This window comes from Haliaeetus leucocephalus, unplaced genomic scaffold (assembly GCF_000737465.1).
Source record: "Haliaeetus leucocephalus isolate CR32 unplaced genomic scaffold, Haliaeetus_leucocephalus-4.0 Scaffold840, whole genome shotgun sequence".
NCBI classification, from domain to species: domain Eukaryota; kingdom Metazoa; phylum Chordata; class Aves; order Accipitriformes; family Accipitridae; genus Haliaeetus; species Haliaeetus leucocephalus.
The window spans coordinates 1,972,819-1,989,735 of NW_010973276.1; the positions used below are offsets into that span (position 1 = coordinate 1,972,819).

The window sequence follows — 16,917 nt, forward strand, 5'->3', positions numbered from 1 at the left end:
CGAGAGATGGACAGGACACTGGCAGTGAGGACACAGTTCCTGGATGGTTTTAGATCAGATATTAGACCATGCGTGTGACCACTGAGCTAGAAAACCTGCTTTGCCTTTGCATAATATGGACCGTTGACCCTTTAATGAAAGTTCTGACTATCATCTTCTTCTTCCTGCTGGTGAAGGCACTTGAGAGCATGCCAGTCCACACCTGACAGGGGCACATCCAGATGCTTACATGTCTCTTGCTGTGTGGGCTTCCCATTAGCTGTGTTTACAGTTAGGTGTACACCCCAAAACCGGATGGCCTCTAGAATTCAGCAGGGTGTCAGTCTGCATTAGAGATGAGAAAGAACATAAAATACATGACATCCGTGGCCTGAAGAAATGCCACCTTACAGGCGCCTTTAGTTAAAATTCTACTTTTCCAGTGTTAGTGTTCACATATCACTTCATTTTTTTGAGTCAATATTCAACAGTTTTAAAGGACTGCATTGCAACGGCCTTCAAAGTGTGCATTCAGAGTGTTTTAGGTGAAGTATATATATCTCATAGATTTGCACATATGTATACTTCAGATAAAATATTTCCCACGTAAAGATTTATAGGTAATGTGAAACCTTTTGATGCTGTTGAGTAGTTCAGTTTTAACCTGTGACTTTTACAGTATTAAAAAAAAAATCAAAGGCATTTTTGCTTTTCACTTTTTATGAATTCTGCATTGACAATGTACATAATGATACAAATGCCAAGATTGGTCCTGCTGAGACATCTTTGTAGTCTGGGTCTTTGATTTAGAGACAGTGATGCCTAAAGCATGATCCAAAGCTCACTGAAGTACCTGGGAGAGTCTCCCATGGATATTTGTGGGCTTTGGATCAGCTGAATAGAGGAAGACAGGTAGGACCGTGCCACAGCTGATCCCACCTCACTGAAATCAGTAGGAGCCTATTGGGCACTGAAGAAACAGAAGAGAAGTTCAGGTTTTACAAGTTCTTGCATATTATTAATAATGGAAGGACATTTTAGATTGTTCACTGAAAAACTGAAGAACATTTGGGTTGATACACAACAGCCTATAAATAATCACAAGTCATATTTTGTTAATATGGCAACATCACTGATGTATATAATAAGCTTCCAAAGATTGTTTTACACACTGGCAAGTATTTTTCACTGATGAAAGAATTAATATAGCTAGTTCATTTAAAACAATAAAGTGAGATAATTTTGAATTAAAATTGAGAGCAAACAGAATTGTGGGATTCAGAGATTTGCTAACTGTCCAATATATTAATGTGCAAAGCTGTTGTGGGAAAAATAATTCTCCAAGTGTGCTTTGATGGAATGATTTATTATTCCTAAATGCTTGCCGAAAGAACATTGAATGTTTTCCTGTGTTTGAATGTACAGTTTCTAAGCTGGATACATTTTAATGTTTAAAAACTTTGTGTATATCAAGCTTGTTGTAAAATACTCCTTTTGTTCCTATGTTACTGATGCAACACTGGATAGTTTAATTCCACACTAGATATTTTATGTTAAACAAATAAATAGTTTTTTCAGTAAAAATGCTTTTGGCTGTTTTATTGGACTTTTACGAAGGGTCAGTAACTTCACCGGGTTTTGTCTTGATGTTCAGAGATTTGAGATATATGCTGCTCTGTGGACTCAGCTGAATATGCAAGGGCTCAGCACTTTGCAGATCTGACTCGTGGTGTGTGTGTGTTTTGTGTATTTGGACATAAAAGTCACAAGATTCAGGTTTGCATTATAAGTAACCTCACAGATAATGACAGCTAAATATTTTTAAAATTATCTTAAGATCTGTAGTTGCTTTTTGCATTTAATTCAGTTTAGACAATAAAAACCAGTCAGTTTTGCTTCTTGCCTATGGGTAATTTCTAGCAGTGCCTTTAATGCTGCAATATGTGATTGCAGATCACAAAGGCTGGTTGGGAGGAGGTGGTTTAGCATGTGTCTGGACTTTGGGGCAGGGAGGGTTCCTTCTATTTATTTACTTTTCAATGTAAACTTTTCTTTTACGTATCTTGTTTTATAAAATATAATTAAGTGCATAACCCTGACTGTATTCCTCTACCCTTTAAATGATATTCTTATTTTGATGTCCAGTAATTTACAAACATAAGGTTGTTCATGTCTGAGTCAAAATGACTAATGATCTACAAATACTTTGCATGCTCATATAGTCTGTTCTCATCTCCACGTGCATTCATCTTCCTTCTTGCAGCTTGTGCAGCTGTTGACAGTCCACTGGGATGAAGAGTCTTATTTCTGGGAATGGAAACAGTTGGTAATTATGGAAGGGTTTGTATCGCGGAAGCAATACTTAGGGAGAATATTCATTCTTCTGTGTTTTCTGTGAACTTTTTGGCATCCTCAGGCATTTCTAAAGCTCATTCTGTTTTCCAGAATGCCAGAGCTGCTGTTTGCTTACAGAGGATAACTTTACTGATACTTGATGTATTTCCAGCTTTGTTCTGTGTCACAGGCAATCGTTGTTGAGAACGGCGAGTTTGTAAAATGTGCTGATGCCGGCCGCTGGAGATGGCGGTTTGTGCTTGTCAAGAAAGTATGTGCAGCAGCTCTCCAGCCATCCCACTGACTCCCTCTCACCTTACCCTTGCCACAAAAGTGAACTTCAATCTCATGACTCTTCTGTCCCACAGTGTGTCTGCCACTGTGGCTGCCAACAGTGTAAAATACCTTTCCTAGTCTCAAAATGGAGCAATCAGCTGAGCTACATGAGAGTGTCCCAAACATTTCTGTGCGGGAGTGTGAGTTCTTAATGGGCCGGGGGCTGTTAGCAACAACACGTAGGTAACCACGTAATTTCATACAATGGTATTTCAGTTCATTTGTCTGCTGAGAATGTAGAACGACAGCTCTTCCTCCTGCAGGATGAAATGTTCAGGAAAAATGTGTGGGGAGACATGGAATGATGATCTACTGGGATGTTTCTATGGAATTAGCATTTGAGGCCCTCTCCATGCCATCGTTAAGAAGAGAAAGCATCACACATGAGATATTGGAATATTACCTTTATTGTGCACATATATTAGATTGTGGCCTTTTAGAAAATAAGCAAAATTAGACCACAAATAAAATTACACATCTAATCATTTCTGTTTGTTTTCTAAGAGGTTGTGTAAGATCACAGGACAGCTGCTCCTGTAGGCTCTAAGATCAGAAGAGTCAACTGCTTATTGCAAGCTATAGAATGATTTGCTACACCTCTGCTAATCCAGGGTAGCTCTTCGGAAATCAGGTAAGTGGTTTTGGATTTACAGCAGTACAAATGGGAGGAGAATATGGTCCTCAATATCTCATATTTGGAATAAGTGAAATCAAGCGGATGCTATTTCACTGAATGGCTTCTTCTGAAGTGGTATCACAGGCCACTAGGTTTAGCATTAATCAATGGTAAATTTTCTCCAGCTATTGTTTTCTTTTTTCCTGTCCCTTTCTTGATTATACCCCTTTCAGTGTGGCTGCAATATATCAGGTGAGCTGCCAGATAAAGTGGGAAACCCTTTTGACAGACAGACTGGACATGACAGGGGCTCCTAATTTTCCTATGTCTGCCTTTGGTTTTTAAGCATACTGCAGAGGTGCCTCAGCTACCAGACAGCAGCAGGCTCTTTAACACACACCCACTCTCTGCTGCCTTCTGAGGATGGACACCGGTCTGCCCTAACCTCTGCCACAGCTCCATAGCAGCTAACAGAGTTCTCTGTCACCTCTGCTGCCGCAGCAGCTGGACAGGGCAGACCTAAGGGATTACGTTCTGCAGTTGAGCAACAACCAGAAAGCACAAATGACCACAGCTATCATCAGGTGGTTTATACTTTGCAAGGATGGGAGGAGCACCAGGCCAAAATCATGGCCAGAGGAACTTCAGGACCTGCTCTCACTGGTGCCTTTGACAGCAAGTTGTTGCCTTGGTCTCCAGTGCCACAGGCATGAGAAATCCCATGCAACGTCATTTTGCCAGCACTGCAGGTGTCATAGCAGAGGCAAACACAACCCTCCCGCACCTTTACAAAGGGATGAGAGGAAGGGAAAGGGAAAGGGACAAGGCAGCAGCTGCTGAGAAATTCTGGCCCTTACGGTGAGAGGAACCATTGCTGCTTTTGTAAAAGGGCAGACAATTAGCAGATGCACTCAGCAAAGCTCGTCAGAGCTTTCTGACTGCTCAGGGTGTGTAAGCCAGAGAAGTACACAACGGTCACATAGTGTTCAGTGGAAAATGAGGTCGCTGGAAGGTCTCCCAGGGCCACGGCTGTGCTGGCACAGTAACCTCCATAGCACTCCTGAAAATGAGACCAGTCTCGTAGGTACCCATGAGGCAGCACATCTGTGCACAGACCATCTCTAGCAGCACTGAGTGCTCATCCCTTCCTACAAAGCCTTCACAAGTTTCTCTTTTCCTTGGTGAAACTGAAGCAGCATGTCAGGAGATGGGTCTTTCAACAGGGAAAAACTCTGGTACCAGACTGTGGCCAGGAAACATGCACTTTTCACGGGACTGTTTTAAATCCATGTGTCCAGGAGGTAAAATGAGCCCAGCTGCACTGCAGCATCTCTCTTTCACTAGATGCAGCTGCCTGGTACATCACAAACTAGGTTGATGAGCTATTTCTGGCACATGGAATCAAAGGGAGAGAGAAGCTGCATCACAGATGAGTAAGAAACAGTTAGCTGATCCGCAGAGGAGAGTGAGCCAGGCACAGTGTGCTGGGCTCGGGACAACCACTAGCCTTTGGATTTGAGGCTAATGCTTCTTGACCATTCAGTACCTTGTCTGTGATGATGTTTTTTAGAGCAGGAAAGATGCATGGCATTGAAAAATCGGCCAAACTGTATCTTCAGTGCATTGGGTCCCCAGCAGCATCACTGAACACCCCCAAAAAGTCATACCCTCCTGGGAGCTGTCCCCAACTCCTTCGGGAGGCACAACCTACCCCATGTCAGCTCCTCTCTGAGCTGCTGTGCCAGCCATGTCTCACGCCTGGACGAAATGAGAAACTGAAGGGCCCGTGGGAGTTTTAGGAACAAGAACAGCTCTTTTGCGTATGCTCTCTGCTATATATAGAGTCTGGCTGGCAAGTACACAGGGCTGGAACATGTTGCTTTTGTTGCTAAAAACATCATTTGGAAAGCCCATTTAGGCAACTGCTGCTGTCTATTGCCAGATACACTAACCAGGTGCTGTAGACCCGTGCTTTGTCCTGGCATGAACATAAGAAAAGCTATTGTAACTGAAGCACGTGCTTTTAGAACTGTTGTTACTTCCCTGGGAGCTTCAGAGCTTCTTCCTACTAAGGAGCTTTTACCTCCTGGGGGAAGCTTGCAAATCTAATTACATGCTGGGTGTTGGAGCAGTCAGTAAAGACCTCAGGTGGCACCAGCTCAGTTTCAGATCCTGTCCCATCGTGCAGATGAACTGCAGCACCGTCAAGATTTCAGATGAACCCTGCCTGCCCTTTGCAGACTGATCCCCGGGGCCAGAAGTGCACTTTGCCACAGATAATCAGTCCGTATTTTAAAGCACTTCCTCTAGGTAGGTTGTGCAAGGCCGGGGTGGAGGGAACTCAGCCGTCTGGCAAACAGCAGCTACAGAACTGGCAGCAACCTGAAAATGAGACACTACAAACCAGTGTTGGAGCTGGTGGGAGGGTCAGATATCCCACGTGTATGTGTTATTTGCATCTTTCTGCTGTGACTTCTAAGCTACTGCTGTCGTGATAATCCTGGGTGAGCAGGCAACTCACAAGCGGGGCTGCGGCGGACTGGCCAGCTGCTTCTCCTGGAGGATGCTCCCAAAAAGCCTGGCTGCTGCCATGGCACAGCCCCAGTGGATGGTGATCCCGAACCCTCCGTGGCCATAGTTGTGTATCACCTGGGGAAGAAGAGAAGGGATCAGGGCTGGGAAAGCTGCACTGGAGCCCTCTGGGGCTAAAGGCACCAAGGAGCCACGATAGAGGCTGGGATCTGAGAGCTCCTGGCACATGGCTCAGCGACCCACTGCTCTTTCCCTCCTTCCAAAAGCCACTGGAGAGGCAGAAGAAGCTCCGCGTAGTTCAGCGGGATCCCAGAGCACCCTCTGCACCCCAAAACGCAGCAGCAGGGCTCGCAGCCGTGGTCCTCAGAGCACAACATGTTACATCCTACCTAGTGTTTGTTCCTGCCAAGGTAAATTACTTTGCTTCAGCAGGAGCCTGACTCATCGCTGGGATCAATAGCTATACCTCTCCTGTGCCAAGGCAGTGTGGCTATGATGTGGTGATAAAGGAACAGAGTGATCCATAAATTAATTCAAATACAGCATTGCTTTGAACTGTGCTCTGGGCTTTGCCTAAATACACCGATTTCTTTCCAAGGCTCTCCAGCTAAAAATTGAATATATTTTCATTACATTTAATTACATTTTGCAGTTGCCATCCCCTTTGGAGCTTTAATCTCTTCTTCCAAGCTGTACAGAGACATATGCATGCAATCGAATCAAGGATTCCCTCTGCAGGTCTGCTGATGAGCATTCAGGTGACAGTGCTAAGGAGTGATGTGGTCCTACATGACAAGGTGCTGCGCTGAGGGTCCGAGAACAGATGGCACACTGAAACTTGTGCCATCCCTCGTCTCCTTTCTCTTAAAAGATATATTAGCAGTGCAAGGCAATTTAAAGAGCCATTGCCTTGGGGAAGTTTTACACTAGACACCCAGCTTTACCTACACAGAGGCAGCTGAGTTTTCCAGAGCCCAACAGCAGGTACAGCTCCCCCAGTGTCCCTCTGGGCCTTCACCATGTTTCATTTTGTGCTGCTGCTGAGCTTCAAACTGGAAGAAGTCTCAAGGTGTCCAATCTTTTGCACCAACAACCTGGTGTCAGCGCTGGAGGCCCTGAGCATTTTATTAAAAACTGCGTATTGGGTTTTATTAAGTGGAGACATGAAGTTTGCATGGGCTGTACACTTATGGACTCCCAGCAGAAAACCACACTACTTTAAATGCTGACACCAAAAGATGGTTTGCATGTGTCTCGTCTGGCTCTGGGAGCAGCAGAGCTCATGCCAGCATTTTTCTCCCATATGGGTTTTTTGGTGTCTATTAAGGCCTAAGCTCCAGCTGCAGGTTTTCCTTTGGCAGGAGTGCTCCCTGCCCACTCTCCCCATAAAATCCATCAAAACTTAGTATCTCCGACACTTATCTCTGACACTGGGCTGTAACCGGCTCAGAGATTCACCCATTATTAGAGGGAAGACAGAGTGAGGACTGATGAACGCAGGGCAGTGCGGCTGCGGGCTGAAGACCGCCAGCGTTAGCTGGATGTTGGTGTTGCACTGCCAAGGTCGCAGTGACTGATGCACAATTAGCACGGTGGTTAATGGCACTTGGCATCCAGGGGCTGTGCACAGTACCTCTGCCTGGAAATGGCCATGGCGGACAGTCTCCCGCTCCAAGCGAACACAGGGACGCGCTGGTCTCAAGCCGCTCCACTCCTCTACGATCTTTGCTTTCTGAAAGTAAAAGCACATCAAGCACCTGCACAGCATTTCTCCAATTTACAGCAGCCAAACACCACAGCACTAAGCGATACGTGAGATGAGGGCTCTTGCAATGAGCAGGGACAGAGGCTGCCCCATCCCTGCTGCTGCACTGGCTCCTGTGATGCTGCAAGGGGCGACTGGGCAGAACAATTTCGGATCACAGCCCGCACATCGCCAGCCTGCAGAAGAGGCAAACTGCTCGGTGCAAACGGTGAGACAAACTGCTGTGCCAAAGCCCCGTGCTGCCTTTCCTGCCAATCCAGGGTGCAATGGCAGCATCAGGAGTGGATACAAACCAGCCTCACCACACGCCAGCCTTTCTCTAATGCAGCAGTGCCAAAAGACGGGGGCGGGGGGGAACACACCACGACCAAAGGGCTGGGACCTCCCAAAGCTTTTGTTCTAATTTTTTACCAGTTATATGAGTAATTACTTTTTCCTACAAACCTTGTCTCAAAAGTAATGCCAGCCCCAGACCCTGTCTGTCAATCAGCCAGGCGTACAGAGCCCGAGACATGCACAATGAATGCAGCCAGGCACGCACAAACACTGAGCCGTGCCACCCCCCCCCACGTTTTACCCTGTCGCCGAGTGCTACGTGCTGCTGTGGGGTGCACACAAAAAGCCCAGGGTTACTCTATGTGCACGCTTCACCCATCCCTGGCGCATTTCTTGGCGTGGCGGCTGACACTGCATAAGCAATAGTCGCTTTGCAGAAACCCCTCAGCTTTCCTGGCCTGCTGAAGGCAGGCACCGCGTGTTACTCATATAAAGATTCAGATTTTGCAGTTTGTCCTTAGTGCCTGTCCCTGTGGCCCACCTGGAGAGCAGGGAGCAGCCTGCAGCAGTTCTCCCAGATGGTTTTGTGATCCTGGGCACTGTTTTCTTCGTTCCAGTTGCCGTGCTGATAGATCCCTCCCAAGACCGTGAACTCACTCCTGCACCAAAAGCCAAAGGAGATGCATAGTGGTGAGTGTCCCCAGCCGTCCCTTGCTGGGCCATCACACGGAGGGACTCTGTGTGTAATGTATGGATCCTGCTACGCCCTGAGCCTGCAATTTATTCCTGCCAGAGAAACTGTCATGCCAAGCAGGCAAGAGAGCAGTGCCTGCATGTCTGCTCATGAACAAGTCATTCATTAAATACTATCAGCACCCCAAAGGCCCTTGCCTGGGCAAACCAAACAGCTAATTTCATCTTCTATCAAACAGGTCTGCTCCTGCCTGGCTGGGGAAGAGAACTGGAAGGAACAGGATGCCGCCGGTGGGGAACACAAAGGAACAGATTGCTGCTGCTGCCACCCCAAAACACCTGTGGACTAAGAGAGGACAGGAGACAGGTTAAGGCTGGGAGGAGCTGGGGGTGTCTGTACCTGCTGGACCCTTCTAAAACCTTTCTCAAGCCCTGGCAAGCACAAAGACAAAAGGGCTGCATGCTGGGGCATGCAGGAGGAGAGCCCCCAGGGCCAATCTCTCCAGCATGGAAGATGTGAACTCCATGCGTGAGTGCTGGACCCGGCTGCTTCCTTTGAGAGCCAGCCTGGTGCCCAGCTATGACAGCTCAAGCTAAAATAAACACAGGGAGAGGAATGCATATGTAGCTGGGACTGTGATCAGAAATCACTTGGAATACTTTGCTTGGGGGCTGTGAGCATTCAAAGTTCCTATTTACATAATGGCTTATTGCCTAATCCTGAAATATTAGCACAATAGGAACTGCCAGAAATGCAGCATTCAAGTTACAGCTTAAAGAACCCTCTCCATTGCCAAAGCAGGGTAGATAGCTGCTCTCAGGAGGAAACAGAGGTGGGATGAACAGCAGATGTATTTATTTATCCTGCAATTTAGCTCCCTGGGTACATGCATACACTGCCATCCCAAATAGATCCCAACTCCCCTAAGAAAGCTGCTGGTGGGAAGCTGGTGGAAAGTGAAAGCTAAGTGCTGGAAGCTGGGCTCTGCCCAGGCACAGCCACTGCCACTTGCTGAGCTTCAGAGATGGTGCGTTTGGGGCCAGGATCTCATTTCAGCCCTCCTCATCCCTATGGGGACACAGAAATAAGGTTTTCCCCTGGGATTCCTCCTTGGTCCTTGCAGGGAGGTGGCAAGGAACGCTGTGTGCGTGCTAAACTGAATGGGACACCCCCAAGAGACGTCTCACCAACAGCCGCAAGCACAGCTCAGCATAACCGTGGTGGGAAGGCTGAGCTTTTTAGGGTAGACTTTTATTAAAGTAAAAAAGGATTCCTGCCACCAGTTTTAATGGGAGCATGAATCAGAAGTGCCGTTTCCCCACAATGACCTGCTGTACAAGTTTTGTCAACACCATTGATAAAAAAGATGGGTACAAATATGAAAACAAAATATCTTGCCCAAAATATTTGCCCCACTGTCAGTGTTTGGCTCTTTTGAGGACCTGGCCAGGACTGGCTTTTTACTTTGGTGGGATTTGCTCCTTGGAAAAGCACAGGACCAGGGACATTGAAGCCCCCTGATGCTACCTGATCCAAGAGCTCAGGAGCCCAGGACCAGCCCCAGAGCCCCCCACGTGTCCGAGTGCCAAGCCAGGGTCTGCACAGGGAGCTAGCGCTCTCTGTGCCCACGGCAGGAGCTCCCTCACTTTTCCTGTCCACGTCCTGCTGCTCTCCTCCCGCGTGGCAAATAAAAGCATCATCAGGCCAGGTATGAAGCCCAGCCTGGGCTGCTGCAACAGGGCTGCTGCAGGGCATATGTCAGCAGCTGGTGTTCTGGAGCGCTGATAGCAGAGCATCGCTAACGCCAGACAGACCCTGCCTCGCCTGCTGTCACCTACCCTGGTATGACATACGGCGAATTGTAGATACCAGATTCGATGTCGTGAGTGATGATGAAATGCTTCACCCATGGGGCCAGGACCTGGGAGATGAAGGGGAGAGGGTCAGGGAGAGCTGGAGAGCGGGGTCCCCAGCTTGGGGAGGCAGCAGGAGGGATGTGGGCAGCTCGGCGAACGTGGACCCTGGGGGTCCGCACGTGGTGCCCTCCCTTCTGCTCAGGCTCTATGTACACCACGGTGCTGGCTCCCCTGCACGGCTGCCATGGGAAGACAGGGAGATGGGAGGGCAGGCGGGCAAGCAGAGGAGCTTCCTACTGGCCTGAGTCTGTTACCCCAAATAATCATCCTCTTCTTCCAAGGATTTCATGTCTTTTTATTATTAGCATTACGCCTCTGGCCTCCCCCTACCTTCACCCAATGAAGAAATGGGCTGGAGACTCAGGGTAGCCCCACAGCTGAACCAGGAATGGGATCCAGGTTTTCTGCTCTGGCCTCCATGCACGTGAGAGTTTTACATGATCAACATTTGCTGGGAATCAGGACCTGATCCCAGTGTGGGTCCTGCCCACAAGCTCGTGATTTGCCCCAGAGGCCATATCTCATAAGGTGGCTAATGAATGACTCCTCCAGAAAAAAAAAGGGGAACACATGCCCTGCACCCACCTCACCTTTATGATCTGTCCACGGCCGGGCTGTAGCTCTGGGTCAGGCTGCAGCTCCCCCGCACGAACCCCACTACAGTTTATTACAACATCCACGCCCTGGGCAAACATCTAATGAGAGACAGATGCGGCATGGTGAGCAGTGCACACACAGTGATGCTTCTGAGGGCACTACCCATGGGGGGCATGAGATTCCTGCACCAAAGCCAAGCCAAGTATTCGGTCCAACAGTCTGCTAATGAATAAACCATAAGGGCCGGATCCCAGGCATAGCTTCCCCAGCACAGCTCCCGCAGAGACCCCATGTGTGCAGGCAAGGAGAATGTTTGCAGTTTAAGGGAAAGCTGTACTGCCGATGCTTGGCTGCATCTTCGGTCAGTGCCGGCCAAATGTGGTACCCTAGCCCCTCTCAGCCACTTCTTGATGCCCAAGAGCCTTTATCTTTCCTGGTAGAATTTGTTTCCTAGATCTTGGTGTAGTCTTGCAACCATCCCTTGGCCCATCATTCATGCCAAGAGACATCCCAGAGCAGCCCATACGTGCTGGGTGCTGCTTCTCCATGCCAGGACAGGGCTGTGCCTGCTGCCCTGCTCTGCCCCAGCTCAACATCACCACTCACCTCCTGGAAAGATTCAACCTTCTTATGGAAAAACTTCACTCCTCTCTGCGTTAACCTGGGAAGAATGAGTTCATTTGTTACCAGCAAATTAAAAGCAAATGTACCGTTCAAATTAGCGCCTGTAATTGACACCCAGTGTAGGTACGGCTTGTTGCTCCTTGTAATAAACAGCCATGGTCTTCTTGGTGGTTCCTAACAGTCTCCAGTCATTAGCTCATTTCCCTAATGGCCCAGAGCTACTGATGGTGATCAGTCCTGCTAAGCCCTGAGTCAGAGCCCTGGTCTTCTGCTGTGGATAGGGCACCTGCTCCACGTTAGAAATGGCAAGAACAAAACCAAGCCACAAATACTCCCATAGCTGAAGGCGCTCAGATGCAGCTCTAAGTATCCCATTACTTTCATTTTTGTCATGCACAAATACACTCCTGGGCTAACTATTAAAGTGGGGAGTCTGTTACCCCACTGGGGCAATAAGCAAGAATTCCAGACCCTTTTCCCGCTTCCCAGGGATGCATCCCTGCCTGCCCTCTCCTTCGTCTCATCCCGCCGTGCCTTTGCTGCTGCATTTTCAAGCTGAGCAGGTCAGAAGTGCAGCAGGATACGGGGTGGTCGCCTAAAATCAGTGCTGCCTAAAATCAGGCACCAACTTGGCATGAGAGAAGGATCCGGGGCAACACCTGATTTGCGGCCTGAAAATCCACACCTGCCTCCCATGTTCTGCCGGCCAAAGAAATTGGGGGAGCAGCAGCTCTCCCATGCCGGCACAGCCACAGCCCCAGTGCCATGGCAGCTCTGCACTCACCTGTTGGTGAGCCACGGCAGATAGTTCCTGCACTCCAGCATCAGCGCTGTGTTGAACCAGCCGTAGCTGAAACCAGACAGGGAGAGGAAGCCATAAGGACCTGCAACACAAGCAGCTGCCTCCTGCCCCGGCACTCCTGATGGCTGCAGAAGCTCTGGGACTCCAATTCCCCCTTGCACAACAAGTGCATGACTTTTTCCCTCTCTTTACAGTATAAAATACCTTCTGCTGATTTTCCTCCCCCAGTTTGACAATACCTGGTGAAGTTAGAGGGGGGCTGGAATGGCTTATATGCTGGGCTGCTGCTTTATTGGTTTGTTTGAGGTGTTTCCTACTTATTTTAAGAGAAGTGGCTGTAACAAAGCAAGGCCACTTCTGCACCCATGGTTTCTCATCCTCGCTGCCCCTTGACAGGGAGGTGCCTGGGAGCGTCCAGCCATACCTTTCTTGCCTGGGGGGAAGCACATCAGTGACTGTCTGGAAAACAGACTGAAAAATACCTATAACCAGGGAAGAGTTCAAGCTCTTTTGGTGTCAAGTTCCTAAATCCCAGGACAATGTTCTTCCAAGACGGGTCCTGCAGTAGGGAAAAAGGTCCAAGCTCATTAATGAACCCCAATCGCTGTGCCATCGTGGGACAGAAGCCGGGGGGGATGGACGACAGCCCACCCCAAAGGAGCGCGGGTGGGCGTGCAGCTGCGGGACACCACAGCTGGCAAGGCTCTGCTGGCTCCCACCCTCGGAGGGCTCACCCCTCACTTCATACCGATATTGCATTGGGGGCACAGAAAACACCGTGTCCTGGGCAAACTGTCACAAGACAAACTTGGAAGGATTTGGAAGCATTCAGAGCATCGTCTGGGAAGAAGTACAACCCTGCCCACCCCCGGGCAGCCTCCGAGCTGGAGCCCTTCCCAGCCCTGGCTGTGACTTGCTCCTTACCGGCACCGGCTGCGTAAACAGGTTGTAGCCAGAAATTAGGAAAAGTCCCATTTCCTTTGCTGCCGGTGAGCCCAGGTGCCCGAGGAGGTAATCAAATGTCTCTTTATTCCAGACCCTGCGACAAAAACAGGAGAGCGGTGGCTCTGCCAGCCCCATGGAGCTGTGCCTGTGCAGCTCAGCCCCTCGTACACTGATGGGCATGCCGGTGGGGACATGGCACCAGCCTCCTCCTCCTCATCCTTACTTACGTCTCCCGCAGGTTGCTGTGGTCACTCAGGTAGGGCTGCCACAAGCCAGCTGCCCCGTCGCTGGTGGTGTGGGGCGTGTAGCGGTCTGCGTAGACCTCCATCTCCAGGGAGGGCACCAGGCTGTGGTACTGCTCGTGGATGCACAGGGCGGTCGAGAGGCCAATCACCCCGGCCCCGATGATGGCCACGCGCATGGCTCCGGCTCTCTGCGGGGGGAGAAATGCTTGAAGGGCAGTGCCAGGGCTGGGGAGCTGCTTGGACAAGCTGGGGCTTCCCGGGAGGGAGGGCATCAGCTCCCACAGGACCCAACCTGGCATCAGCTCTGCTGCTGGAACACAGCTGGGCTGCTCTTGGGGCATTTGTTTGCACTTCTCGTAGAGCCTCCCAAGTCCTCTTCAACACTTGCCTGCGCTGACCAGGCACTGAAATCACAGATGAGGGGGTGCGTAGTTTGCCATGGTGGCAGGGGAACATTTCTCCATTGCTCGTAGCCCTTGTGCTTGGGGTGGCATCCCTGGCTCTACCCTTGGGCACGCTGTAGCCGCTGGCAAGCAGAAAAGCAGCAGCTCAGCTGCCCACAGCCGTGCTCCTCCGCCTGGCAGAAAGAGCCGTGGTTGCTTCGTGCCCTGCAGCAGCACGGGACAGAGTGGCACAACCATCGGCATCCTCCTCTCCCTCCCATCAGCCAGCACGCTGAGGACGAGCGGCTGGGGAGAGGTGGGAGCACCCACCCACTCACCCCGTCTCCCACGGGACAGTGTGAGCCCTCCGTGCCCAGGGACCCAGCCCTCCTCCCGGGTGCTCCTAATTCTCCCCAGCTTCTGCACAGGCTGGAGATGAAAGAGGTGGGCACAGATAAAAGAAATGGGAAACAACAGGTGTTTTCCAGGGAGCAATGCCAGGTGCAATAAATGCAAGGCTGGCTCCTCACGCCACTGTTGCTCTCAGGGCTGCCTGCACCTGAAGGTGGCTGTGCCACCACCCTAAACCCTTCCTGGCATCAGCTGGGAGAACCATTGTTTGTAAACGCTGGCCGCAAAGAGGGTCTGCAGCCCCCCCTCGGTCCCCTGACTCTTCCCTCTTGACGCAGCTTTCCTGCCTTGCAGCCTGGAAAAAGTGCTGCGGTCACCATCTGGGCAGAGAGTGGCCAAGGACCAACTCAGGGAAGGGCTTGGGGGTACAACGGCGTGCATCACTCGGCCTGGGTCACATCCCTGGCTGCTCAGCTGCCAGCATGTGGGTAGGAGGAGGGATGCCAGTCCCCATTCTGGGCAGCACGAGTAAAATCTAACCCATAGTTTTATTTGGATAAGGTGAAGTGCAGCATCTCTGCTGTGAAAGGCAGCCCGCAGCGGGACTGACATTTGGTGTGATGGAGGGATGAGTCATCAGGACGGTGAAGCATCAACGGCAGCAGGAGAGCCACACTTGCTTCCCATCTGCTGTGGTTTTATAACCCACGGCCGGCAAGAACTGGGGCTGCCTCCTCTACCTGCAGCCATGGGGATGTGCCCCAGGCTGCCCCTGCAGCACCAGCCAAGGAGGTATCTGCCTCGCTGGTCAATAAATAACAAGAAACACACGTTTTTCACCAGCTTACCTGCAGAGTGTGTGGTCCCTGGGGCAGCTGCTGCAGTTTTCAGAGACTTCAACAGAGCCACTTTCTCAGGGCGGCTTGTTTACCACCCAGTAAACCGCCCGCGGTGCAAGGTCTAAGTGCCAAGGGCAGTGGGATTGCAGCCCGCCCCCAGGCAATGGGGCCAAAGTCTTTGCTCCGGACCTGGGGAGGTGGAGTCCTCCACACTGGATCCCACGTGCCACTGGCAGTCAGCCCCGGAGTTACTTCTCTGAAAAGAAAACGGGGTCACCACGGTCCGTGGCAAAATGCCATCATTGACACTTGTCACCATGGTGACTGCTGGCTGCCCCGAAGAGTCCTGGTGGATGGGGACATGGGGACGGGACTCCCCAGCCACTGGGTTCCTGCAGGATCTGGGAAAACCAGATGCCTCAATGTCGATTTTCATGTGGTAAGAGAGAAATGCCATTGTCTCCCTCCCGATAGACCCCAGGAGCTGTGCTGTTCACCTTCCCCCTCCCAGGGGTCAGATAGCTTTGTTTCTTGTTTCTAAGCTGCCCCTCCCTTCACAAAAATCACAATTTTGGGTTCTGGGCTGAAAAGCCAGGTTTCTGTTGGTGCGGATACTATTAGCAGCAGCAGAATCAGCCCTGGAACCACAAGTGGTGTTTGGGCAGAGTTGCTACAATTAGGGATTTTACCATGCCTAAAGCTTTTATAAAAGAGGTAATAAGGCTAAAATAAATGGGAACTCATCTCCCACAGAGTCAAGTTGCAGACACGTCTCTGGAGTCCTGAGCCCAGGGTTTAGGTGCAGCACGACCCACCACAGGCGACGGGAATTCAGTCCCACCAAAGGCAGAGGAACAGCACAGCAGGCGAATGCCAGCCTGAGCAGAAGGATGCTTTACCCCGAGAGGTCAATAGGGATGGCATGGGAGGGTTAAGTCTGAAGGTCATAGGGTTTAAGCACCTGGTACCTTTAATGCTTTATGGTGGCAGAACACCTGCACACCTCTCCGACCATGAGCATTGTTGCGTGGGGGCTGCTGTCCTGCCTCCCACCCCCCTGGGCAGGAGCAGCAGCACCAGCCAGGGACTGACCCCATCCAGGCAGCCCAGCCAGCTCCCCAGGGTGGGCAGCTGGCGAAGCCACAGCTTGGGATCCCACTCCGGATGCCATGAAGGAGGATGCTCGTCCATCAGTCCCATGGTCGCATCCTCCCAGGGATGTGGTCAGCAGAAGAAAGCCGCTGGGGCTGATGGCGGCCAAGCCCCGAGCGTCCAGGCCCTCGGACCGCGGGGTGCTTTCGCACAGCTCCCTTTTGCAGCCTGGCAGGGCCAGAGGGGGAAAGGCAGTCACCCAACCGCCTGAATTATTAAGGGCTTTACATACAATCAGCAAAGCCTCTTATACTAATTACCCCATTACTCGTCTGCCTCTTGCTTTTGGCACCGCTGACCCCTCGCACTTTCTTCGGTCCGGTTTGCAGGATGCTCCCGCCTGCCGCGCCCCGAAGCCGTTCAGGTGCTTTAGGGCTGAAGCTCAGACCCTACCGACACTTTTTGGGGCTCTGGGGACCGCGACACCCACCCTCCCCGTGCCGAGATGCTGCACCCCCGCCCGGTGCGGTGGGGTGACCCACGGCCGCGACCGCCTCACCCAGCCTAGCCCGGGCGTCCCCGGGCCCGGCC

At 50.8% G+C, this 16,917-nt stretch overlaps 1 protein-coding gene across 1 annotated transcript; it reads right to left on the reverse strand.

The window, feature by feature from the left end:
• Positions 1-5,782: 5,782 nt before the first annotated feature.
• Positions 5,783-13,837, reverse strand: DAO (D-amino-acid oxidase). The gene is made up of 10 exons (XM_010582080.1): positions 13,644-13,837; positions 13,396-13,510; positions 12,954-13,030; positions 12,454-12,519; positions 11,652-11,706; positions 11,039-11,143; positions 10,371-10,453; positions 8,380-8,497; positions 7,431-7,529; positions 5,783-5,914 (listed from the first exon to the last, which is right to left on the reverse strand). Exons 1-10 carry the CDS (start codon positions 13,835-13,837, stop codon positions 5,783-5,785), a joined length of 1,044 nt encoding a protein of 347 aa, XP_010580382.1.
• Positions 13,838-16,917: the final 3,080 nt, after the last annotated feature.